Source organism: Pogona vitticeps, chromosome 4, assembly GCF_051106095.1.
Source record: "Pogona vitticeps strain Pit_001003342236 chromosome 4, PviZW2.1, whole genome shotgun sequence".
In the NCBI taxonomy this organism is placed as follows: domain Eukaryota; kingdom Metazoa; phylum Chordata; class Lepidosauria; order Squamata; family Agamidae; genus Pogona; species Pogona vitticeps.
The window spans coordinates 209,175,572-209,203,126 of record NC_135786.1 but is presented as its reverse complement, the minus strand read 5'-3'; the positions used below and the strand labels follow the sequence as shown (position 1 = coordinate 209,203,126).

General features: G+C 40.1%; 1 protein-coding gene across 1 annotated transcript in view; it reads right to left on the bottom strand.

Moving 5' to 3' along the window:
* Window positions 1–27,555, bottom strand: part of CNBD1 (cyclic nucleotide binding domain containing 1) — a 161,793-nt gene that overhangs the window by 123,614 nt on the left and 10,624 nt on the right. The window contains exon 4 of the mRNA XM_078393088.1: window positions 24,786–24,944. Within this exon, the coding sequence (XP_078249214.1) occupies window positions 24,786–24,944 (159 nt within the window). The remainder of the gene's footprint in view (window positions 1–24,785; window positions 24,945–27,555) is intronic.

Sequence of the window (27,555 nt, the reverse complement as noted above, 5' to 3'; positions counted from 1 at the left end):
TGAAAACTGCTTAAGTGATTGCCTGAGTGATTGAATGATTGATTGAGCGAGTGAATAGTAAGCACGGATTTTCACAATAGGATTCCAGCTTCATCATCTCAATTTATTTCATTCTTCATTAATAAAATGATAATATTTTAGGCCATTTTCTTCCCCAGCCTAAGGCTCAATCCTTAGCCATGTTGCATGGCAGTCTATGTGGCAGAAAGCCATCACATTTGGATGTACTTATTAGGGGTGGGGGGGGTGGGAGACATTCTATTTTTGCAGACTATACTAAATAAGACAGTCTTTTTTTCATTTTGAGCACTTCAGCTCGGTAAGTAGCACTCTGACTTGAACTGCCATATGAGTTGTGCCTCACCTCATGTGTATGTGCTGTAGTGACATCTAGTGAAGAAGTGAACAAAAATTTAGGACTAAATTCTTAAGGAATTTAAATCTGGCTCTCTGGTGGGAGTGAGCATGTAAAAATGGCTGTGCTTTTCATTTAAGACCTAATTTTAAAAACTCTATTAGGTGACCGGATGTTAGAAGAAAGAATAGCAAAACTTTCCAGAGCAAGACTGAGACAGAATTTACTCCAGAGTTGGTTATGGAAATGATGTTGAATGTCTGTGCTCCTCATTTCCCTTAAGTATATGAAAGGCTTGTAAGTGGGAAGTTATCATATACTGTATCCTGTTGCAGACAGTATTATTCAGAGTCAAGCAATGACAATCTGAAGACACTCTAGACTAAATCCAATTGTTAGTCTCAACTAAAGGAGACCCATTGAATCAATGGAAATATATACATGTTGACCAAACAAGTCTCATTTATTCAGTAGGTCTGCTTTCGTTGGGATGAACAATTAGATTTAGCCCTGAATTCATGATATGCTGTAACAATCATGCTTCTAAATGTGGAGAGGCATAGAATAGTCTAGAAGATGTTTTGGGAAGGAAGAACTATGAATGAGATAAAAGATACTAATGGTCGACTGGCCCTTCTGTTGTGCAAAAGTAAAGCAGATGCCTCAGGCAGCCACTATTATGAAAGGGAAACAAATTATTAGTTCAATGTATTATTGCTTTATAGTTTTAATCTCAGGAAGAAGTAACTGTTGATAGGTTGTTCTGCCACTGGTACCAACATCTAAAGGCATGACTACATGAGCATTTAGCCAGCTATGTTGGGTTTACCCTGCTGTTTGCCTTAAAATGGCAGCAAAAACCAACAAATATGCTACATCAAGCTAGGTGTGGGGAAACCAACTCTTTTGCACAGGGGGTGCTGTCTCTTTTTGTTCAGCCAGCAGGGGGTGATTTCTTTTGCTCCAGTTTGCTCCATCTGGTGCCGACGTTGATGACATTTCGGTGCCAGGTCAAAACCTTCCTGTTCCAGAAGGCTTTTAATTGAAATAACAACTGTGGGTCCTGATGATGGCAATTTTAATTGTATTTTAATTGTATTTTAATCATTTTATTGTATTGAATTTTAATTATTGTAAACCGCCCAGAGACCTCTGGGTAGAGTGGGCGGCATATAAATTAAATAAATAAATAAATAAATAAATAAATAAATAAATAAATAAATAAATAAATAAATAAATAAATAAATAAATAAATTTGACTGGCATCACTTTTCTCTGCTTTCTGGCATGTGCGGCTGCTTATCTTGATACAAAGGTATTATCATGGGCGGTGGGGTGGAGTAGACTAATACAGCAGGTCATCACAACTGAGTGCCTGTTGTGTATTCTCTCCCAAACAACTTTAAAAATGCTACACTTGCATTGTATTGGTTAACTGCTATGTCACTTCAGAAAAATATTATTTTGGGGGGAAAAACAGGATGAAGGGAGAGGGGTCCTTCTGGTGGAAATCTTATAAAAGATGGCCACTTGGCCTCACAGTATTTTCCTGTTCTAGCTTTCTGCTTCTAAATGTGTGTTTTTATGTGTGCAACCATGCAATGCACATGGCAATTGAACTTTTGATTCAAAGACTGAAACAGAAAAAAAGGAGGGGGCAGAATAAAGATGCAGCACCCACCAGGCTCCCTTTCATGATCCTCTCAGCAAATTTGTGTTTTAATGTTTGAGGGCAGATTCTCCCTCATCTCCATGAGGCAGTTTAGGATTATAGTTTCCACTTTTCAGTGCAAACAACAAAGAAATGGCTAAGCTACAAGCATGTGAGTGAGCAAAAACCAGGTTTCCCCCACTGCGTAACTGCACAGTAACTTGGGATGAGGAGAGCATTTGCTGTTCTGCCTTAGCTGAAAAATGTCTTGGGACAGACTTAAGGAATGTTCTAGAACCGACTGTTGTTGCTGGAGCAAACATTTTGCCTACTGGTTTTTAAACTTGGATTAGACTCTAACTATTTTATATGTTGATTTCAAAATTGTTTTACTTGCGTACCACATGCTGCCTGAGAGGTGGTTTCTTTTTAATAATAATAATACAGTGGTGCCTCGACTTGTGAACGTCCCTACTTACAACCCTTTTGCGTTACAACCAGCTCTGGCCACACAACCGGAGCTTCCACTTACAAACAGAAAAAGGCAGGGGAAAAAGGCAGGAAATTCAAACAGCTAACTGTAGGTGGTGACAAGGCTGCTTCTTTGTAGCTCTTTCACACCAGCAGTTAGAGAGTGTGTCGTTGGAGGAGGCTTGAGACTGCCTCCTTCTGCTTCTGAGGGCGTGGATGTGTGTTTGCAGGTAGGCTTCGGGCTGCCTGGTAAGGTAAAGTGCTGTTTTCTGCTTTTTTTAAAACTGTTCTGGGTGTTTTTGCAGTGTGGTTTTGGTCTGGGGGGTTATGTTTCTGTGCTGTGATGGGTCTTGGGGGCTTGTTTGTTTGTGTTGGCTTCCCCCCATTTCTGATGGGTCTTGGGGGTTTGGTTGCTTTTGGGATTTTCCCCCCATTTCCGATGGGTCTTGGGAGGGTTGTTGTTTGTTTTTTGCTTTCTCCCCCATTTCTGATGGGTCTTGGGGGGTTTGGTTGCTTTTAGGGTTTCCCCCCCATTTCTGATGGGTCCTGAATGCTTCCTTTGTTTTCTTTGCCTTTCCGACCTGCCCCCTTTGTTCTCTGTGCATTTCCAATCTGCTCCATATGTTTTCTGTGCATTTTCAATGGGCCTTGCACGCTTGATTGCTTTTCTCCTTCCCCCCCCTTCAGCCAGAAGGGATTAATTGCATTTCTAGTGAGCCTTGCAGTGATTTTTTTATTTTTATTTATGTATTTATTTATTTTGGTGATTTTCTTATTCGGCCGGAACGGATTAATTGCATTTCAGTGCATTCCTATGGGAAATAGTGCTTCGATGTATGACCATTTTGAGTTATGTCCGTCTTCTAGAATGGACTATGGTTGTAAGTTGAGGCACCACTGTATCATGTTTCCCCAAAAAGAAGACAAGGTCTTATATTAATTTTTACTCCAGGCAGCACATTAGGGCTTATTTTCAGGGGATGATTTTTTTTTCATGTACAACAATCTACATTAATTCAAATACAGGCATATCATCTTCTTCTGGTTGCTGCACAATGATTGAGGGTGGGGTTTCGTTTAACTGAGGCTTATTTGGAGGGGTAGATCTTATGAGCATCCCGAAAAATCATACTAGGGCTTATTTCCAGGTTAGGTCTTATTTTCGGGGAAACAGCGTAGATGGATAGGCAAAGCAGCACTACAAATAGTGCACAACAAGCTCTGGAAAAAATGTGCTATTGTTGATAGGCATCCACCTGCAGTACAAGTAGATGTTTGGTTATCCAAAGTCACCATGGAAATGCCACTGGCTGCACATGTATTTTCTTCAATCTGTGCCCAATATAAAGGGAGAAATGTATCCCAGCCAGGAACATGGGGCATCTCTTTGCTCTAGTCGTGAACTGTTTATGGCCAGCAGGTGGTAAATTCTCTGACTATAGGTGACATGGTATAAAATGAATAAGCCATGTTAAATATTAAGGCTCTAAAAATGTCCAAATAATACATAATATGATTTTAATATCTAGGTATGTGTTAGAAAACAGATTCTGTTGTATTGTCTTCCACAGTTATATGGAATCCAGGTTGCAACCAGCAGACCTATTTATGTGTCAGTGGTGGTTCCTTTTAGGTGGTTTCTACCACCCCACAACTTTGCATCTCTCTTGTTCATGTACTCCCTGATTATAATTTTCTTTAACCTATCCCACCTCAAGAAAATCAACCAAGAAAACAGAAATGTAATTGCTGGTAACTGCTCCCTAGAACAAGCTTTGAATTATTGTACTCCCAACTTCCCTCCACCTACCAGTGTGGCTCTGAGGAGATTGGAAGCTTCTGCTTCTGCTTAAAATTAACCTTAGTTTATCTTAGCATCCAAAGCCTAAACTGGGCTCAATCTGATGTATGATTTGTTAAAACCAACCAGCTTCATCACTGATGGTTTGAGGCTAGTTTGTTTCATTTATTTATTTATTGGATTTCTATCCCGCCCATCTAGACCAAAGGTCTACTCTTTCATCTTCCCATGGCCATAGTTTGTACAGGTTTAGATGAAAAAGCAGGCCATGGTTAATATAAAATAGAAAGTAAAGTTTCTGGACTGCTTCTTATGGCTTCAAAGAAGGAGCATGTAAGCCCAGTGTTCACTATGGTTCATTCTTGTAAAGCAGGTATAGGCAGGTATATGGATCTTCCCTCACCATTGGTTACTACAGCTAGGACTTCTAGAAAATCCCACAATACCTGGAGGGATGAAAGTTGCCTACTCCTGGTATGATCTGGTCCATGGGGTCACAAAGAGTCAGACACGACTTAACGACTAAACAACAACAAACCAAAATTCCATGTCACATCTAAACCAGTTCAATATGGCTCGTTACCTAGTAAGTACTTTTTGGATTACAGCCTGAGCCATTTGTTTTTAATAAGATTGGTCACTTCTGCTGTACATCTCAAGGCCCAAAGGATTTGGTACTATGCAATATATTTCATGACACCATGCTTAATATTCATTTCACTTATGTAAATAAAACTGTCTATGAATGCATGTTTTGATGTATAATAATATGTACTTCACAGTGTTTGTTATTTCTGAGATGCTACTGAGGAAGAGGATGTTTTTAAATAACAAAACTTCCATTATTCTTGTTTGTACAAGAACTAAAATTCATAAAATCAGGCACTTCCATCATTCAAATGAAAAAGCAATGCAGTTATACTCTAAGTAGCCAGCGGCAAAGCTAAACCTGCTTAATGGAGCAATAAGATTGATCAGCAGATGTTAATGTGAGCTTCTTGGAGTCCCACTGCTTTCAGATAACATTATGTATGGTTTATTTTATTGTTTGTGAACTAATAAATAGGAGTCCCTCTCTGCGATATATATATATTGGGTAGCAAATGGGGAAATCATATCCAAAGTTTAGGCTTGGAATCACAAAATTGTAATGAGTTTTAGAATAGGACTGCTGAGTTCCTTCCAGCCTAGCTGATCTTTTCTCAACAATGTCCTGACATGCGACAATGGCTGGATGCAGTTGTCTTCCAAAAAAAGCAGTAACCAGCATTCCTAACAAATCTGATTAGGAATATTCACTGCAAGAAGTGAGGAAGATCACTTTTTTTAAAATATTATCTTCGTTTCTTGGAAAGAAAGAAAAAATGGTGGCAGGACTTGGGATCTCTAGGCCAGTTAAATGGCTTCAGAAGGTGAAATGTGTATGTGAGGACTGTGAAATAACTAGCTTTTGATATCATGCATTTCATGCCAACTCCCAAATGGAACTTGCATCTCCCTGAGCAGAGAGTTGGATGCTACACACATATGCTTTGCAACCCACTAATTCTCCAGCTCCTCATTGGCCTATAATCAGCTTCCCCAGCCAGCTGTTGATGATTTGGCCCTGTTTTCATCCTAGCATAATTGTACTAGAGTCTTCTGGTTTATAGAGGTTAAAGTGATCAATTCATAGTTGACATGTGATACATACATGTATAGATATGCAGGATTGCTCTCTGTGCAGCTTCTCAATGACTTTTTGCTTCAAACGCAACAGGTAGAAAGGATAACTGAAAATGGTATATACATCCTCTTCCAATCTGTGTGTGCTAACGAATCCCATTGTATGAATATAGAACCATCGGGATCAGAATTCAGCATTACATTCATATATATTTTTTCTAAAGAACTTTCATTATGTCCACAACAATTGCATACCAAAGAAGCCACAAGAAATATGATGCCATAGCAAGGTAAATATTACCCAGAGTATTGTTGTCATTAACATTTTATACTCTCCCTTTTTCACTTTAGACTGAAGATGCCTGAGGCAAATTTCATCAAAAGTTAAGAACTAACAGTTGAAAGGAACAGCAAAGCCAAACAGTTTACAAAAGAAAGTCCATGAAACAGAAAATAGAAACAAGCTAGGCAAAACAAAACAAAAACTGCACAATTTTGGACTTCACTGAGGTCCTTGGAAGTCCTGGTCTGGAGAACTGAGCAGGAAGAATGAGTTCTGATCCAGGTGCAGTCCTTTTATGGGGGTGGATGCTAATGCTGGTGATGGGAACCAGGCTCCATAGTACTGATCCTCCTGGAGCACCTTTTTTTTCCACACCTGTTCCCACTTGTGTGTCCAGCACCAAAGCTAGAGTAGGCTCTGCAGCTCAAGTGGGCGACAAGGACACCAAGGCTGGGGTGATGCTGGGTCAACTGTTGGCTACATTGCCAGAGCCTCAGGTCTCCAACCCCTTTCATGGTTGAACAGGCTGGGTGGGAGGAGTTGGCTCCCCTTGTTCTCTATCCCTCTTCACACTCCTCCAGAAGTGCAGAAAGTGGGGTCGCTGCTTGATTGCCTCATCCCATGACCACCCCTTCAACTCTTGTCTTCTCATTTCCACCACAGCACCCTCCTCCAGGTATCCCACATCAAGTGGTGGCCTTTCCTCCACCTGAGGCAGCACATCCCTACTAGCCAGAGACCCAGGAGACTTGCTCTCTCTCTCTCTCTTGAGATTCCCTGGGCTTGTGGAGTGAGACAGATGGACTGCTGGGGGAGTTCAAGGTGACCTCCTGACATCACACAAAGCAAAACCAAGAACTTGCAACTGCCAATAGCTGAAGAAACCAAGGAAGCCATTCCAGGAATCAGGTCATTAATATAAACATTGCATGGAAAAGGCACTGGAATGCTGCCCTATTTCACCCCTCAGTTGATACAATTTTGTTGTGATAGAGTCCCTTATAAGTGAATTCTCAGCTGGAGAGGATTATTTGAATGTGGCTGCTGTATAAGTCACAGGAGTCTTTTATTAATATTTATTTTGTGTAGTGGTCACGAAATGAGAAGGCTGATGGTTTAGGTAATCACAAGTAATTAAGAAAGCAATTAGTCTTAGAGAGAGAAGTTAAAGAAGTCAGTCACACACAGAGATGTCGCCAGTGGAGTCCTCCTGCCCATCCACCTTACTGGGCCAATGCTCTTTTAATAAGCTTACAGAGAGTTGACAGTATACAGATAGGATAATGGTTACATAATGCCAATGAGGATTGGCCAAAGAAAGGCTTTGAAGTTAGCTCTCTATCTCTATGAGAAAGAGGAAGAATGGGTAGCCACTCCTCTCCAGGAGCAGCTGCAACATATCCAGGAGAGTATGCTCTACACTGTAGAACAGACAACAGTTTAGCAACCTTAGGGAGCTGCCCCTCCCTCAATTTTGGCCAATTTGTGCCATAAGCACTCTTCATCTATCAGATCAAAAGCTGGTGTAAAGTCTACAAAAGCTGCAAAGATGAACATATTTCGGCTGTTAGCGAACATACGAATTAAATGATGTAGAAAGAAGGCCTGGTCTGTCACACTTCTATCCTTTCTATATCCTGCTTACTCTTCAAAAATGGTAGATTGGTTACTATCCCATTCAAACAGCTTGTTCAAAAGATACCATGGAGGCCACATCAAGAAGGTTAATAGGCCTATAGCTATGGAGATCTCATGGGAATGCCCTTCTTGAAGAGTGGCACAGTGATATTCATTTGCCAACCTGGAGGAAGGTAGGTAAGTAAATTGTTTGAAATAGGGGACCACCAGTTGATGTCAGTAACAAACATCTGAGAAGGAATCATGTCTTCTCTGGGGGCTTTACCCTTATGAAGGATCTAGATCAGGACTCTAATTTCCACATGAAACACAGGAGGCCATTCAGAAAGATTAGGTGGAATCTCATTTGTGTTCTGTATATGCAGATCACTCCCAAAAATACAACTAAAAATGGGAAACCCATATTTCAGGATTAGCGATTCCAAAAGCTTTCTGAGAGAAGTCTCTATCAGCTTCCAGAATTTTGGTTCATTGTGCTCAGTAAAGGGCATGGATTTTCAGTTATTCATAAAGGAGGACTTCTTTTTCTCCCTGAGAAAGGCTTTATATTGATTTATATTTATCTTTGATGGTGTTCCTGAAAGAAGTGGCTTCATCAGTACAGGTACATTTCAACTGTTGTGCCAGTTTGCTCAGCACCTTTTTCCTAGCCTTGAGATCCTATCAAACCAGGGCTGTTACTCCATCACTTTCTTTAAAAGCAAACCTGTTTTTTTATATTCTTTCCAGAATAGCTGGGAACTTTGGTTGACCTGTAATTACCCCTTGCCCATACAATATATTATATCATCTAGGTGGCAAGCCTATACCACACATGCTCAGTGTTGCTATGGTCTGTTTTCCCCTCAGAAAGACCTTTTTTGAGGATCAATATTTCAGCCAGTGCAGCCTGGATTTTTTTCCAAATAAAAAAGTGGGTGGGGCCATTAATTTTCTTTCAGTATAAGCAGGGTTTGTATTTTCGGTTTATGTGATCTATTTTATTTTGCTTGGGGTCACCTATTTCTAATAAAAAAAGAGGTAAAACAGTTTTACTTTGGAAAAAGCATAACTCATAACTTGAAAATCCTTTGTTCAAACTTCCCAAATTCGGCACAGAGAAAGAGCAGACTGTCTGCTGCATCTCTCAAGTAGTTATAACAAGGAGAATTATACAGTTTTTCAGGAAGGAAGCATTTCTTTAACCACCCCTCAAAGGGGCTGTTAGCATGTATTGCTTCATTAAAATTACTGCACATTCTGTCAGTGTGCTCCTTGTGGCCTGTCTCAAGAATCACATTAAACTGTAGTAACTGCTCTGTAATATATCTGTGATTAGTTCTCCCTTAGAGCACTGGCAAAAATTCTGGGATGTTGACTATAAAGCTACTGAGTATTTCAACTAATCAGAGAGTTATTGATTTGATTGTATCCCTGAATAAATTGTTTTAAAAATTAAAAGAAATACCCTATTGACTTATATGCCATGCTGCATATTTGTTCTGTATGAATCTAAGGAATAATTCCATTTTCAGCTTAAGGCAGCATTTTAATATTGAGATTTTTCCCTCCACAGTAGAAATACACGGCAAGAAGGCTAATTATGCATTATTTGGCGTACAGAACCTGCACAGGTTTTCATAAAAGATCTGTGAGTGAGATCCCAACCCTTTCTGTTCACATGACACAGAATATTACTATTCCAGTATAAATATTTGCAAATACACAGTATGTTGTAGTGAACAGAGTGATGGCCCAAGACTTAAGAGAGCTGGGTTTCAAACCTCACTCAGCCATGGGGATTCAAAAATCATTTTGGTTCCAATGCCAGATTATCCTTCAGGAACAATTGGGTGGGTCAGATTATAATAGGGATGAGGCCTTACTCCAATGCCCTTTATGTCACCTAACCAGTCCCTTCCCCAACTTTCTTCCTGCAGATCAAGAGAAGGAGTTCCATGCCTCTCTTTTCATGGAGAAAGTCCCTTTGTTCAGTTTTCCCACCTTGCTCATTTTCACCATTAAAAGGCTAAATCAGACAGGGATAGAATTGCACTGTTATTTCCAACCAAGGTTCTAAGGTAACAATGAGAATCCCCTCCTGTGGCAGGAAGGGAATACCACTGTTGTGTCCAAGACTTGGGTCATATGAGATGAGCAGGTGCAGAGGGCGGTAGAGGAACAGGGAAGAGACCTACGTCTACATGCACTATAGTCATATTGGTTCTGTGCCAAATCCATTTGTCTTGTGTTTCCTTCTGCCCAGGGTAGGGCTCTGTGCTCAACGTGGCAGGTCTGCACCTTTACAGCAACAAAGACCAACTGGTAGTTTCACGCCTTTCTGCACCCTCTAAAATTAAATACCCCACACCAAAGCCCTAGTTGCCCCATTCTTGTTAATAGTTCTGGTTATTCCCCATGTAAAATGATTCTATCCAACATTCACAGCAAATTTGTTGATGCAGAAAAATCAAAGTTCTTTTTCTGAATAGTTTTACCTAATACTCTACATATATTCTGTATTTAGGTTTCCTCAATATTTGCATATTTGTACACCATTTTTCCTCTCTTTCTCACCTTCATTCAACTTTCTTTAATATGTGCATTTTTTGCATGTAATTTCTGGCCCAATGACTACATGATAAAATTTGGAGACATGCACAATCCAAACAGCAGCTGAGTTCTGATCTGCTTATTACGCCATGAAATGCAAATTTGCTCAGTTAATTTGAAAATTTAAACAATCTTTTTAAAAGCCCATATCCATAGGAAAAAAAACACATAAGCTATATTTTGTTTTGGGCCTCTCTTGTTCTTTTTATTTCCAAGGCAAATGGGAACTATTCACCAGAAATGTGATTTTGAGAGTAAGGTTGCAATGTAAAGTTTTACAGAGATGACTCTGACTTGACAACTGACTAGAGTTTACAGCCTATGGAAAAAAGCAAACAAGAAAAAAGAACGCGATCAAACAGATTTGCTTTGATTTCTCAGAGACGCCTAATATAACACACCACATTAACAAAACATGTTCACTAATTAGAACAGTCATTATGAATTTCAACTTGCTGCATGATTAAAACTATTTGTTATTCATAAGCCTATGAAAAGATAGTTAAAATGTTAATTTGATTCTGGAACTATGATTTGACTAACAAATTTTATTTTAATTTTTTTTAGTAGTATATGTTTCCATAAGTAACTAATGACAAGAGATCCTACTGACAAATAATGCACAAATGATGTAAAAGTGCCAAGAATTTATATTGACAGGTGGCAATCAAAATGTTTTGGAGAGAGCTCCGTGTAATTATAAATGAAAAAGAAAGTGAAGGTTTCCCTTATTTATATTACTAAAACAGAGCACCCTTTTTGGAAATGCTGGAAATTATTGGATGTTCTGTGTTGCAGAAGTAAGCTAAAGAACAGTATTTTGTAACATGGAGCTCCAACATAATCCTAAAATGTGGCATTTGGGAGAGCAAACATCTTCTTCAGCCTGAAACACATAACTCCAGGTCAGGCTGAGTCTCTCTCCTCCCTCTGACTTAGCCCATCTCATGGTAAGGGATGCGGATGCACCTACCTGCTCTGTTCTATTCAATAATACTTTTTTAACTACAGCGTCTCTGAACATCTCTGCAAGGATTTCATGTTCACCATAGCTTAACAGTGGTTCCCAAACTTGGGTCCCCAGATATTCTTGGACTAAAACTCCCCAAAGCCTTTACCACTAGCTCTGATAGCCAGATTTTTTTAATTTTTTTTTTTTTGAGTTGTAGTCCAAGAACTTCTGCGTACCCAAGGTTGGGAAGCACTGGCCTACAATATATAACCACAGGGTAGAAAACGTTTCTGAACTGCAACTCTCAATATTACCCAACTAGCTTGGCCAATATCTATAAATATGATGTAACAGAAATAGATAGAATACAACTGCTTTTTTAAAGTGCTTGTGCTGGTTTATCATGTGAGTTCCCAGATCTGCACAACAGTGATAGCAGATCAGCAAATTCATAAACTAAACTAGCGTAACACAAGGTGCTTGTTGACAAGCAACATTTCTCTGTATAGTATTAGTACAGTCTGATTGCATAGATTGGGCAACAATCAGAAGCATGGAAATGCTTTTGTGTGTGACCTATGAAGGAGGGGCATCTCAAACCTCCCAGATTTCATATATTTTTCAGACATGACATATAGATAGAGGAGCATTTATCTCCATGGCACACTCTGATGGCCTTGGTTATTGCTGGACAGCCAAGAACTGCCAACAAGAAAAAACCTTTACCACTCAATCCACCCACTGCTCAGACTCCCTTTGACTGTACAGAATCATGACAACCTTGCCTGTGCCCAAAGCATCTTTCTCTCCTCTCCACCACTACCATAAGGACTCTCCTTCCTGTTGACCTGCATTCTCCTCTTATCCACCCCAATACTCTGTTTCCCTTCACCTGATCTCAACATCCTTTCTACCTTCACATGACACAATCCTGCCACCTCTTCAGCCTGCTACTACTTTCCCTGTTTCCCCCCAAGTGGACCTGGGGGGAGGCCTGAAGCAGGTTGTTTCACAGATGGTGTGAGGTGCTCTTGTCCAGGCCAGTTCCAGTGCAAACCCTTCTCCATGGCTGTCTACATATGCCCCGTGAGTTCAAGATATATATTGCAGCCTGAAAGTGTAAACGGAAGCATGCTTTCACCAATGCTTGATTATTTTTGCAACAACAGTATACATCGAAGCACAGTCCTATAACATGTAAACATTGCTCAGATATTTAAATTATTGTTTTAAAATATGTGTACCAGACTTCCTTTTAAATCAAAACCTTTGACCAGGTAACATGCTCTTCTAAGATCACAGAGCTATAATTGCAAAATTGTGGGTGGGTGTATGTTGCAAGTGGGCCTACCCTAACAGTAACTTACTATGCTAAAATGTCTTTTTATTATTATTTATTTATTTATTTAAAGTATTTTTACCATGCTTTCCTCCTTAGAAAAGACCCAAGGTAGCATACAACAACATTAAGATACATCAAAATACAGTGGGGTCTTGACTTAAGAACGGCTCGAGTTAAGAACATTTTGACTTAAGAATCGCTCTCATAGGAAAATATTGACTTGACTTAAGTACTTAGATTTGAGTTAAGAACTGAAAAAAAACTTCGTGGGAGGCAGGGAAAGTGCAAAATTTGAACTTTCAGTTAACTGTTGGCCAGTGAAAAGGGTGCCTGTCTGCTTCCTCACTCCTCCCAGCGTTTAGAGAGTGGATTGGGACACAGTCTTCGAAATGCCTGGTACTGTACTGCCTGGACTGTATTTTCCCTGCCTTCCCTGAACCTTTCTTGACCTAAGGAAAAAAAAAGAAACAAAATATCCCCCTCTAGTGGTCAAAGGCGGAATAGCAGCTTCCCATTAGTTTCTATGGACGGAAAAGAGCAGATACGGATCAAATGGTTTTCAATGCATTCCTATGGGAGATGCAGATTTGACTTGAGAACTTTTTGACTTGAGAACCGCCTTCCAATACGGATTAAGTTCTCAAGTCAAGACCCCACTGTAAGGCCAAAATAAAAGGGAAAATTGTGGCTCTTTAAAGACTTACTGTTATGTTTCAATGTGAGCTTTTGTGGAAATGTCTACTTGCTAACTGCTAAAATAAGTTGCAGTTAGAGTAGGCCTATTTGAATCAATTAAACATTTGGGGGACTTGACTCACAAAATCCTCAACAACAAGATTTTTGCCAGTGTTTCTCTTAAGGAGTTCCTTTTATCTTCAAATTGATAAAAGCCCTTTCTGCAGCTATCTTTTCCACTATAAAAACAGAGAAAAAACGCAGGACAAAACATTCCCATTATAAAGTATCTTGTTATTTCAGCACTATCAACATGGTTTACCTTTATAAAATTGCAGACTTATCAACAGAAGCATAGGACAAGCTGATTATATCAACTGAATAATGAAAATCTCTCTTCTGTAAACCATATGAATATGAAGATGAAAATGGTTTCTTTAACCATAATGAAATGTCGCTGAGTTCAAAAGCAATTTGGAAAAGATAGGACAGATCAATAGAGGGAAAATGAACAGATACCATCTAAGTATAGAGCAAAGTTCACAACTTATCTGTAGGAGAATATGTGATGAAAAATCAAGTGGAATCTAAAAAATGTACCAACTAATATTGAACAAAAAGGAAAAGCAAAAACAAATCTCATGTGCCCTGACAATGACACATTGATGTCCAAAGCAAGCTACAAAAAACCCAGAAAGATTTACTTACATGGTGCATATACAACTAACTCATTTTAAAGGGTCAGAACATAGACATATGGAGATTTGCAAATAACAAAGGTAACAGAGCAGTTATGCCATGAGAGATAGCATCTGTCTATTTAGCAAGGCAACACTGAATAATTCAAAGCAGAGAACGGCACCATGAATCAAGAGCAGAGATGGGCATGACTGAAGAAAATGGTGGTTTGTTCATGGTTTGTCACTATTCACAAACCTCAATTCATGAGCTTTCACAAACTTTCTGATGAAACAAAACGTTTCACGATTCATGCAATACAAGACTTCCTCCGCATGAGTTGGAGATGCCAAAATTGCATCAGGTCTTCTGATAACTCTCCTTTCTAACTCTTACAAATTTGGCAAAAGTTGGATTTGGGATGTCCAAGTTATGACACACACCCAAGCAGGTCCCCTAGGAAAGTACTCTTGAGCAGTTGGCTACAGAGCACTTTCCTCAGAGGACCAGCTTTGGGGACTATATCTCAGATGCCCCAAATCTAATCTTTGTCAAACATGAAGGAGAAGAGGAGGATGTCCAGCCCAAGAATCAATCCAAGTTTGGTAAAGATTGGGTTTGAGACATCTGAGTTATAGCCCATGTACAAACTGCCAATGATGATAATAGTTCAGCATTTTGTTTCACTCTGGACAGGCACATTTCTCTGAAACACCCTGAAACGAACCACAAAATGGCTCAATTCATTGGGGGGGTTGCTTCATGGTTCATTTTGTGGCCATGTCTATTCAAAAACCCATCTTATAAAGACCCACACTGCAGTCTACAGATATAAAATTAGGTTGGGCTTCCTTTGCTGCTTAGAGAAGAGGAAGAAAAGAAATAAAAATGATAGACCATTTGGTATAATTGTGACAAATATGTACAAAGTAATTTATGGCTAGCCATTTAGATCTGAGGATGGGGAACTAAAGACATGTCTGTCTGATCTCCACTGAGATCCAGCATTGTGCTATATGTGTGTTTAGGATTAACAGATAATATTTTCATTCTTTTAAAGATTCTCTACCCTGAAGCAACACACTTCTACAGCCCAGAATACTGTGCATACACCTAAGATCAACCAGAACACTCCTTTGGGTATTTTGTATTCCTATTTGGCAGCTGAAAATGTTACCCCTTTTCACAGTTGTATTCCTATAGAAGCATTATCAGGTCAACTGTATCCCATTCCTTGTGATTTCAAGGTCAAAGCCTTAGCTGAAAGGTAGAGATCTAGAGCATGGACCCAAAAATTGAGTCTTAGGATCACAACCTTAGACCTAGCTCGATTACAATACTATGATTAAAATTAAAACAGTTCAAGAGAATTTAGTCAATTCATTATATGACTACTATTCAGTTGTCTGATTGATTGAACTGCATATATTTGGATATGACCAGTGCTAACTCCAGATTTTCAAGGGTCGGTGATCAAGAGATCCTGAACGGACTCACTGCCTTCTTGCAGTGGTCACTACTCTACATTCATCTGCACTCTTTCTCCAGGCTCCTGTTCCTTACAAACTATCCAGAAGGAAAAAGAGAGGATAAGGAAAATGTTCTGCCTGCAGTGCAGTATTGGGTGGATTGGCTAAGAATGGGCCAGGAGGCCCCTGCTGGAGTATAGTTTCAGATGCTGCTCAGTGATGCCCGGTCTTTATGTTGTTTCTCCATATTAGTTGTAAATAAGTATTTGGGGGGGGGGGAGTATATTTCCTCATATTTTAGATGATGCCTATATTTAGGCCTCATTTAAAAGCATGGGTACAAAGACCAAAGTCCAACTGAAATGCATGCAGGACTTCCTCTTCGCTGATGATGCAGCCATTGTTGCCCACTCTGCTGAAGACCTCCAACAACACATGAATCATTTTAGCAAGGCCTGCCAAGACTTTGGACTAACAATCAGCCTGAAGAAAACACAAGTCATGGGCCAGGGTGTTGACTCATCTCCCTCTATTACTATCTCCTTGCAAGAATTTGAGGTTGTTCATAAATTTGTGTACCTTGGCTCAACAATCTCTGACACTCTCTCTCTAGATGTTGAGCTGGATAAACGCATTTGTAAAACAGCTACCATGTTCTCTAGACTCACAAAGTGAGTACGGCTTAATAAGAAGCTGATGGCATACACCAGAATCAAGGTCTATAGAGCCTGTGTCCTGAGCACACTCCTGTACTGCAGCGAGTCCTGGGCCCTTTGTGCACAGCAGGAGAGGAAGCTGAACACCTTCCATATGCGTTGTCTCCAACGCATTTTTGGTATCACCTGGCAGGACAAAGTTCCAAACAGAGTAGTCCTACAATGAGCTGGAATTTTTAGCATGGATACATTACTGAAACAACACTGTCTACATTGGCTTGGGCATGTCGTGAGAATGGCTGATGGTTGGATTCCAGAATATCTCCTGTATGGAGAATTAGTGCAGGGAAACCGCCCCAGAAGGAGATCACAGCTGCGATACAAGGATATCTGCAAGTGGGATCTGAAGGCCTTAGGAATGGACCTCGACAGATGGAAACCTTGAAATCTGAGCGCAGAGCCTGGAGGCAGGTGGTGCATCATGGCCTCTCCCGGTTTGAAGAGACTCTTGTACAGCAGGCTGAGGCAAAGAGGCAGTCCCGAAACAAGCAAAACCAGGGAGCTGGACAGGGGACAGATTGTATTTGTCTTCAATGTGGAAGAGATTGTCACTCTCGAATTGGCCTTCTCAGCCACACTAGACACTGTTCCATGACCTCCATACAGAGCACGCTACCATAGTCTCTCGAGACTGAAGGATGCCTACTACTATTTAAAAGCAGCATTCCCTCATTCTCATTCACAAAGAAGATAAGGTTTTCTGCATCTCCATAGGATATGTTTGCTGGGAACATTACCACATCTTGCCACGTGTCAATAATTCTATATGCATTTCAGGGCACTATTACTTGTGCCTGAGTGAGCTGTAACATTAGGCAGAGTGAGGTAGCTGCTTCTGGCAGCAGATGCTTCTGATGGGTGGGCACAGGTGTGGAAACAGATTATATGGGTACAAACCTCAAAATATGGGTACAAACCTCCAACTCTGCAGTTTGGGCCAGTTTGTTTAGCAGCTGAACAGGTGTTCGGCGGTTCAAAGCCCTGCCTCCTCTGGTGGCCACCCACTTAGAGGCAGGCCCAGAGGAGGCAAGGCATGGAAGCCAGGCTGCTGCCTCTGAGAAGGCGACTGCCAGAGGAGGTGAGGCTGTGAAGCGTCAAACACTTGTTTAGCTGATAAATGAACCAGCACAAACAGCAGTTCGTGCCCATCTCTAGTGAAGAAAGATTGGTGGAGGCTCCATGAGGCTTGCTTTGCACCCATCTGTCTGCTGTCCTCAAGCACAATGGAAGATGTTGTCACTAGATTTGAAATAAGAGCCATCTATCAACTCCTCTGGCTTATTTAGATGAAACATAAGAAAGGGGTCTTGATCTTTCTCATAGACAATCTACTGCCATTGGCTGGACCAGCTTAAACACAATTTATTGAGCATTTCTGAAGATATCTGACCAGACATTCCCTAAAACAGGGCTGAAAAAAACATATAGCCCTTCAAATACTATACCTCCTCCCCAGTTCCCATCAGCATGTGCAATGATGTGAGTTCATCAGCATCTTAAGGGTGACGAGTTCTTTATCCCTGCTTTAGGATGCTGGGTTAAATAGGCATTTCGTGCAAATCAGCAGAGATTTTCTCCAGTAATGTTCTAAGTTAAAACAATGAGAGGTACACAACTCTGTGCTGGATTTTGGCCAGGGAAATATTAACAGAAACCATGCGGCACACACAGGGTCCACAAAAGTTTTTTAATGTGAGGAAGTGATTATTGTAATGGCATTCATCTCCTTCTCCAGCTGGCTGAATCCAGATTTACAGCTCTCACTTGTCCCACACTATGAAGAGAATGATTTTCACAGCCTAATAGCTTGGCCAATTACATTTAGAACAATTCAAAAGGGTCTTGTTATCATTACAGAATAATGAACTACAAAATGTTAGTGTTGCGGGATAAAATATGAAAGGCTCTTTCTTACGCTATTCTTAAACCTCTCTCCTTTTGATTACAGAATGCATTCTTAGGAATTAAAAAATAATGTTGCCCCTAACAAGCATTTTATGGTGGTATTTTTTTTTCATACAGTAGATTAAAGACACACCATGCAATAATTACAGGCTCCCTTAGAAATGAATTCTTTTCATACAGAGACTACAACAAATATCATTGGAATGTCACGAAATAAAAAGAATGGTTTGCGTTCTTCGTGCAAGGACCACTTTCATTTTAACTATGGGAATGAAATGTGAGTTCTAGGATTACAAGATGAAGAACACATAAGGCCTTCTTGTACGCAGAGTTAAATGCTCACCTCAGGTAGCAGAACACTAGGACAGTCATAAGCACCACCCACAACAGGTAGGTGCCGGCACTCTTAGAAGTGTTAATGGCTGAGATAGCTTAGCAACTCCTTCCCCATATTCTGAAGCCATTCTTGTTGAGTGCTAAGGGATGCTGTGGGGAGAAGGAGAGAGCATTTCCTCCCAGTGGAGGCTGATTACTCTTAAGTTTATGGGCATGATTAATCTGTTTTGGATTTCTGAACAAACTTTAAAAGAACTATCCAAAATTGTGAACTTATTTTGTGATATGATTCAGCACCATGAGAAGTTCCTGTAAAATTCAGACTAAAACCCAGAGTGGATTTGCTGCTTCTGTGAAATCTGAGTAACCAGCCTCCAGTGTTTCCTTCGTCTACTGTTGCCTGAGTCAAAATCCAGCACCGACTATAGCCCTGCGGCACCACAAAAGCCTGTTGCCTGGTGGTGACAATGTTCTTTGGTCTCTTCTGTTTTGATGAGTAAAGGGCAATTTGGAAAGCTATGGTGATACCATGATAGCTTTCCATATCAAATTATGCATGCATAAAAATATGTTACTTCTGTTCCAGTCCTAGTAGCTATATAGTGCCACCAGTATCAGAAAGCTTTGAATATCAGTTGCTGAAGATTAAGAGAGGAAGGATGCTATTATACAGATCCATAGCTTTAAGCTCTCCATATTAGCTTGCTGAGGGATATGGAATGAGCCCCCTTGAAGAATATGAATGTATTTGGGCTTTTCCTGGGCAATGGCAATAGTCAGCATCACAAGATGAAAATCACTACTGTGGAAGCCCTTGTAAGGCAAGGCTCTCAACTGCATGGAGCTGGGTAATTGTATTAAACTGAGCACAATTGGAAAGCCTCTTCAGACCCTCCCAAGCAACTTCTCAAGGGAAATAATGAGTGGAGAGAGCAGGGCTACAGTGTACGTTCCCAGCTCCCTCTCCAGTTACTAGGGATCGGGATGCTGCCAAGTTGGCAATTGACATTTTTGGGTCCATTTGTGTAATTTCAGAACGTCATTGAGACCAGCTCAGCAGTACCTTTTTTTGTCATTTTGCATGCTAAGGCTGGACTAGAAAAGTTAGCCTTCACATTCATCGTACCATCTCTACCGTGTGTGTGTCAGAAAAACTTTATGTAATGGTTGCTCATGGGCCTGCCTCATGCCATTAAAAAAAAAAGGCCTGCTCCCACAACATCACAAAACCTGGCACCTAGGTCTCAGGCCTTTGTCCTAAAATCTCAGACAATGGGATGCTATCCTAAAATTTTCCCAGAGACCTTTGGGTAGTGTGGGCGGCATATTAATTAATTAATTAAAATCTCACACAACATGGCTCTCCACATTTACTGTTTACTAGGCCTGCAAATGAGCTCATGAAATACAATTCATGTGGCTGTTATTTCAGAATTCCTGATATTCAAAAGCAGTCATATAGGAAGATGAGATTCTTCAGTTGACGTCTTTGTTCTTTTGATCCTAAGACCGAGGATAAACTATAGGCTCATATTTAAACAATGCCCTTCTGAGGAGTAACTCTTGAAAGTCATTTTGGTGAAAAGGCTTTGCATCTTCATTCAGTAGAAGCCTAATAATCTTCAGTTCCACCACAGTCTCAGAGGCAAAGTTGTAATTGGTAAGAGGAAGCAGGAAGGGAATCATGTTGCAGGCATCATTCTCTGAGGGCCTGAAACTTTCTGGCAGATTCATGAGGCAAGGGAATTCATAGCACATGATGTGCCAGAAGCTCAGGCTGTCCATGTGTTTGTGTGTGTGTGTGCGCGCGCACGCACGCACGTGTGAATGCAGCTAGCTATGAGTCCATCTCTATTTAGAAATGTGGGGGAGAAAATCTGAAATTGTTTCAGGAAATTCTTACGCAGCCAAACCTCCTTTTCCTATTTATATGATACACAATGTACATTGTGCCTGGGATACAACATTTTGATATCATTCTAAAATACTTTGGAAAAAATAAAAAGAAAACCTTCTATGCTTACTTTAAAAAAAAAATCTTGATAAAACAAGCACCTAATTTTAACAAGCACACAGTGAGGTACATGACCTTGTTTAATCCATGTCATGGTGACACATTATGCGTCACTATTGTTTGTTTGTTTCAGTGTTTTAACCCACTCTGTATCTTGACAGATTCCACAACAATGTAGAATACTAACAATACAATATTGTATAAAGAAACAATATAGCACATCCATCTCCAAACAATGAATATATTCCAAAGCAACTAATATGAAAAAACTGCCACACAGAAGACAAGCAATAAATCCAGTTTTAAATGACTGCACCTGTATGAGGTTTTCTCATCCAAACCATTGCCATTTGCTAGTTTGACTCTAAGGAGGAAAATCTGTAATTCTCTTGTCTCTTGTGTTTCCAGCTTCTGCCGTGTTTCCTGCCTGCTTTGTTCTTCTTGGCTTAGGGCAATCCTACATGTGTACTTTCAACAATCTGAATATTTTGACTTACTTAGGTAAACAAATACAGATACCAACTCATTTATTGGCTACTTGTGAGGAAAACATGGAAATTCCAATGGAGCTGGCTAGTGTTGCGAAATAAAATGTCGATAAGTTTGTTTTGAGAACATGAAGTCTGGTTTTGCTATTAAAGTGGAGAAACAGTGGTTCTTCTAGAGGCCTCACTCTAGTAACTTCTGAGGTGGAAATTGAGGTTGTCCTACTTTGAGCGCACCATGAAGTGATAGGATTCTCTGGAAAAGACAAAAATACTGGGCAAGATTGGAGGCAACAGGGGGAAAATGCCAAATACAAGATGGGTTGATTCCCTAAAAGAAGCCACCGGCTTGAGTTTACAAGAGCTGAGCAGGGCAGTTGGGGACAGGACATTTTGGAGATTGCTCATTCATTAGGTCAGTATAAGTCAAGGGTGATTTGATGGCACACAACAACAACAACAACAACAACAACAACAACAACAACAACAACAACAACAACAACAACAACAACACTATAGTAGAAAAGCTATATTAATTTTCTATGTGATCCATTAAAGTTGCAAACCCTATTGAATTCCAATGTGTTTTCCAAGCTTTGCAGAGCCAATCACTTTTCTACATATGGCAAGAATAGATGTTTGCCCTGAAGTAACCTCTGACAGGCAATTTACTGTTGTTCAAACCTCCATTTTATGATGGGCATGGACCACTGAACTGGCAGTTAGTGCCATTCGTCCTTTGGCCAAAGATGTGTTCGCTGCTTCCTTGCACTGAACACTTGTTCGGCTGAAGGACGAACCAGTAAAAATTGCCCATTCAGTGATTTGTGCCCATCTCTAATTGCATCTCACATAGTGCAGGTTACAATTCATTTGAACTGCCTCCACCATCTTTTCAACTTTTATACAAAATTTCAAACTTCATCAGCCCTCTTGATGTTTCTGGTATGCCACTCCCATAATCTATCATCAATGGTGATGTAGGATCAGGCTACTGCGTAATGAAAACCAAAAATCAGCTATGGATCAATTTTCCCCAAAATAAGACCTAACCTGAAAGTAAGTCCTAGTATGATTTTTCAGGATGCTTGTAATATAAGCCCTACCCCAAAAGTAAGCCCTAGTTAAGTGAAACCCCGCCCTCCACCATTGTGCAACAACCAGAAGAAGATGACATGACTGTATTTGAATAAATGTAGATTGTTGTACATAAAAATAAAACATCCCCTGAAAATAAGCCCTAATGCTTGTTTTTTTCAGCAGAAATGAATATAAGACCCTGTCTTATTTTCGGGAAAACATGGTACAGTTGCCCACAACTGCTAGATTATTCTGATTATTTTCCAAAATAAATAAATACGTAAATAAATAAAAATAAAAAATAAAAACAATGTTTAAGTTCTGGGCATTCTGTACCTCTGATCACTTCAGAACGTGATTAGCTGATGTTCTTTTTGAAATGCATATTTTGACGGAGGAGGGTGTGAAGCATGCAAAGGAAGGAAAGAGATGAGGAAGCAATTATTCATCGTTCTAAAACAGATCTTGTCTCATCAAGAATATGATATTTTTTTACTTCTGGCAAATATAGCAGAATGGGTAAATTGCCACCAATATCTCCACACACTTGATTACGTCATTGTAATCCCAGATTGGTTTGGGTTTTGACAGCTGCAGTGCAATTCTGAAATGAATCAGAGTCTCTACATAACCTGGCTTGCTTTGTGCCTGTAGCCACAGTTACCATGCATGAAAATCCACCCTCCCAAGCCTCAATCTCAAACTCAGACCTAATCACTCCTAACAAACACCTTTTTCTGCCATATAAAACTGATTCACAGCATGGATGCAACATATGTGCCCAAGTGCTGACAGGCTGATGATGGCACATCCCCCTCCATTGGCACTGGAGCACACAGGCATGCTGGCTAGAGCAGTGGTGGAAGCAAAAGCCGCTGACATTACTGGAGGGCAGGTTAATTAACATTTGGAAATTAAACCGTGCAACATAACTAGCATGCATAAAAATAGGGATCATTCTGTCAGTTAAAGCAAGGGAGAAAAAGGAGAGAGAACTGTGCAAAAATTACAGGTTGCTAAATAACCTGCAGTGCAATGCAGGTGTTAGAAGAGTGACCTGCAGGAGGTGAACAGAGCAGTAGAATAATTATGGCACTGTTATATCTCTGACATCACAACTTTCAGTGCTAAATTGTTCCTTGATGAGCAAGGCTGTGTGATATATTGTTGAATCTCTGATGCACAGTCATACTTAATTACTGATTTATTTACTGTCTTCTCCATTTGTGACCCAGAAATATGCACAAGGTGGTTTAGGTAAGACAATAAAACACAAGCAACCTGCCCAAACTAGTCAACTAAAACACGCAATTAGTACCATGAAAATGGTTTCATTAAAATATGCAATCAATTCCCCAAAAGCCTGAGCAAAAGATCACACAGAAACTTTGTACCAATAACTGTGCAACCTCATCAAGGTTTTTCAGACTTAAAATTGTTCCTGTGAGGGAAAAACTGCAGGTTATCTGCATGAAACCTGGAATGGGATCTCCTGCTGTTTTTTAGCGCTGAAAGGTTAAAACGACAGCTACAAAGATGGCAACGTACGACCATTTTATTTTCCTAATATAAGCTACTCCGATGCAACCACTATTTGCATGTCAGGAGAAAAATATGCAAGTACCTGCTTTATTGACAAATGGCTAAGGACACAGCCCACTATTGCAACCTTGATCAGAACCTTCCCTGGACATAATACTTCTTTTTAAAGTGGTGATAGCAGCCATATAGGTCCCATGGTCACATTTGCCTCAAACAAACAGAGAGACAGCTTTGGGGCGGGGGGAAGGGAGAGAGAGATAATAGCAGAGTGTGACGGAATTGTCTCTGGAAATAATAAAAAGAAAAAATAACAAATCAAAATAAAAGTGTATGGACATAATACAGTAGGGCCATGGTATCCACAGGAGATCGGTGCCAAGCCCCACCACAGAAGCTGAAAAACATGGAGGTTGCAAACGCTTCATATAGAATTGTCCTAGTGGCTAGTTCTGGTAAATACACCATGGAAATATGTGTACAGTACGATCCCCATAACCACGGGGGATTGGTTCCAAACCCTACTGCAGATTCTGAAAACCATGGATTATAGCAAACACTATTTTAATAGTGAATGTTATACATAACATGGGTCTCTGGCTCCCTCTAGGAGTCAGCTCTGGTAGCCCTGTCTTTAGAAGTACATATTTCTAGGATTGCTCTTGTATATTTTTAATACTCTCAGACTTTGGATAAGTGAATCAGTAGATGTTCATCCAGTGGTTGGGGGGGGGTCCTATTGTACGTCCAAAGCAGTTACCCAATTAGACATTTGGACTACATAGGTGTAACTTTCTGCAAACCTCTCCAGGTGTAAGTTCACATTATGCCATAGGATTACACACAAGTGTAAAATATTCAATCCAAACGTCAAAATTCAGTTATTTATAATGAAATGGCAGCACATTTATTAACTTCATTAATTGAGATTAACTCAATATTCCTGTTTCAAATTACAAATGGAAATTGAAGGACTAGCAATCAGGGAGAGATGACATGGAAAGTAACCCAAAGCAATATGGAGCATGGATCCGTCACAATATATCTACTAGCCTCTTGTACTAGTTCATGTTGTATTTTGAAAGTGTGCATACAGAAGAGGAAAGGGCAGAAGGCTATTATTGTATTTAATACTTACATTTTTGTGAGTGTCTTTATAAGCCCTTGCAACTTTCCTATGAATTCTGGAGAGCCAAAATGCAATTTACGAGGGGTTTTCATCCGATTCAAGTAGAATCCTATGTTGTGAGAATCTTCACTGGTCATGATGTCATTGCTGAAATCACAGGCATGTACCCTATAGACCAGGGAGAGAAACAGAATGCTACCCTTAGAGGAAACTAATCTTACAACTTTCAGGAACTAAGATATAATTTCATTAATGAGTATTTTGAGGAAGCTAGGCTGGCCACAGACACTTCACTTATAATTTGAAGCAAATTGGGAGTTCATCCTGAGGAAATGCACCTGAGGAATTCTGTGGTAAGCCCAATGAATTTTGTTAAGAGGCAGAAAAGACTTTTCAAGGAGTTGTGTACACTCTTGAACAAACCATCTAAAGAACTTCAGGGAGGCCAAAAGAATTCTGACATGGCTGGAAAATGCATTGGGGGCACCCCAGGTCCCCCAGGGTAGAAGCCCAGTAAATTTATGTTTTTCTCCATAAAGCTGTGTTGAGTTGTGGCTCTGATGATAGAAGAGTAAAGTTTTGTTTTATTAAACACACTCATTTTGGATAAATAATCCCGTACTCGTTTCATCAGAAGCATCTAATCTTTGCGAGGGACAGGAAGGAAAAGTAGAACTGCAACAAACAACAAATAAACCTCCCCACAACATAACTGAGATGTTGAATCAGACAATAAATTCAACCCGGTATGTCTCTCTCTTGTTCCCATACACCATATTGCTTTAGCAGTTCATGTGCATAATCTTATTAGCTAATTGCATTGATCCTCACTTCACTTGTAAGCAAAATTACTCTTGAGTGCATAGTGGCACTTAAAAGTAATTCAAAATATCTATTAAAATGAGGGATTTTTGGTGCATCAGCAAGGAAGAAAGCCTAAGCTACTAAAATATTTCTCCCATTTGCTGATCTGTAAAACTTACTTTTCTATTCAAAAGAAGAAGGGGGGGGAGGAAGGAACCTGAAGTGCTGCAATTTACTGGATTCCTTCCTAAAAGCAAAAAGATTGACTTTCTGTCTACAATACCCTAGACGTCCTGTTTCTGTAAACATGGAGCTTGATTAAAGTTTAAATGATAAATTCCCAAGAAAGAAAGGTCACACTCATCTTCTTTCAAGATATTTCTGTTTGCCAGATAATACTGACTGATGTGAATGGTCACAAATGTGTACGTTTTCTCCCAAGAACCTGAAAAGGAAAACAATCTACAATGCAGTTGTCCAATCTATCAGCCCTACTATTAGATCTGAGCTACAGCCTCACCAATGCTGCACCTGAATTCTTTTTTTGTTGTTGTTGTTGTTGGTACCAGTCATTTACTATCCTCGGGGTCCTTTTCATCATGTGCGATAAGGCAGAAGCCTATAAAATTCCCCGATGCAGAGGATTTCATTCGCAAAGAATACGAGACATGTAGGCAATGGTTGATAAATACAGGGTTGTTTTTGCAACACGTTCCCTTTTTCAAATAATAATTTAAATAATTATCAAAACCCCATCACAGTTGGATTCTGAGTCTTCAGTGATATTTTCTTAAGATCGGCACCTTGGTTTGTGAAAGTTCTTCTGCCAGATCAGCCCAGCAGTTGCCAAGTAATCAAGAAAAGAAGGCAGTCAGCAGTCCTCATTTATTGCGGTTTAATGATTAAATGGAGGTTTGCAGTCTGCGTCCAGCACTTTCAACTAAACAGATATGCAAAGTACAGCTCTCACATCCTTTTTCCAGCTCTCCCTTCTAGAGGCTTGCCAAGTGAGCAGCATCTCATTGGCTGAAATCCTGTTGCTTAGAGTAGCAAGTAGAATAGCCTTATTGAATCAGTGGGGATTTGGAGAATCAACTCTTTCCTACGTTCCACTGATTCAAATGGGGCCTACTCTAGTTGCAGCTTACTAGGTTAGGCAAAAGGATTTCAGCCAGTCTCTGAAGTTGGGTCTTTGTGACATGAAAAGATATGGATTGATTCTTCTGATGTCACAAAATGGGTTCTTACGATATTAGAAATGGGCCAAGGAAAAGTAGAGGGAGCCTGACACACGTACAAACTTTGTACTGAGCCCACAGTCTTTGGCTTCAGCTGGGAATCAGTGGGAAAGCCTCATCTTTACATACCTCAGTCACAAAAATCGGACTTTCACTTATTCCAATGCTGCTCACGATGAGATTTGTCTCCTTGTCTGCAGACTCGGGAAAATCGAGCAATTTCCCAACACTTCAACCAGTATCCTGAGGATGGGCAACTTTATCGCTCTTCTTTTCAATTTCTGTTGTGCCAAGTCTTGTCACATTAAAATCGTGCAGGACATGAGTGGGCACCTCCCCTCCCCTCTACCCCAGTCAGGTTTCTACACTTTTTGTGGCATGTCTGTGTTCTGTGCTGTCAAGTCAGAACTGACTTAGAGTGTCCCTAATAGCGCTTTCAGAGTAAGAGAGATATTTAAGAGATGGTTTTGCCAATTCTGTCCTTCAGTGAGTTTCCATGGCCAAGTGGAGATTCAAACCTTGTTCTCCAGAGTCCATCACTTTATCCACCACACCACAGTGGGAATCTTTTTGTGGTAGCAGAACCAAAGGGTAATGTGCAGATGAGAAGCCAACTTTAAGCCTCTTGTTTTTTCCTGGCAAAGGCCATTTAACATGTAAAGTCAGACATCTTGTTCTTGCTGAGTGCTGATATGGGCTGTTTTTATAATATGGTAGTAATGAAGAACATTCTGTCA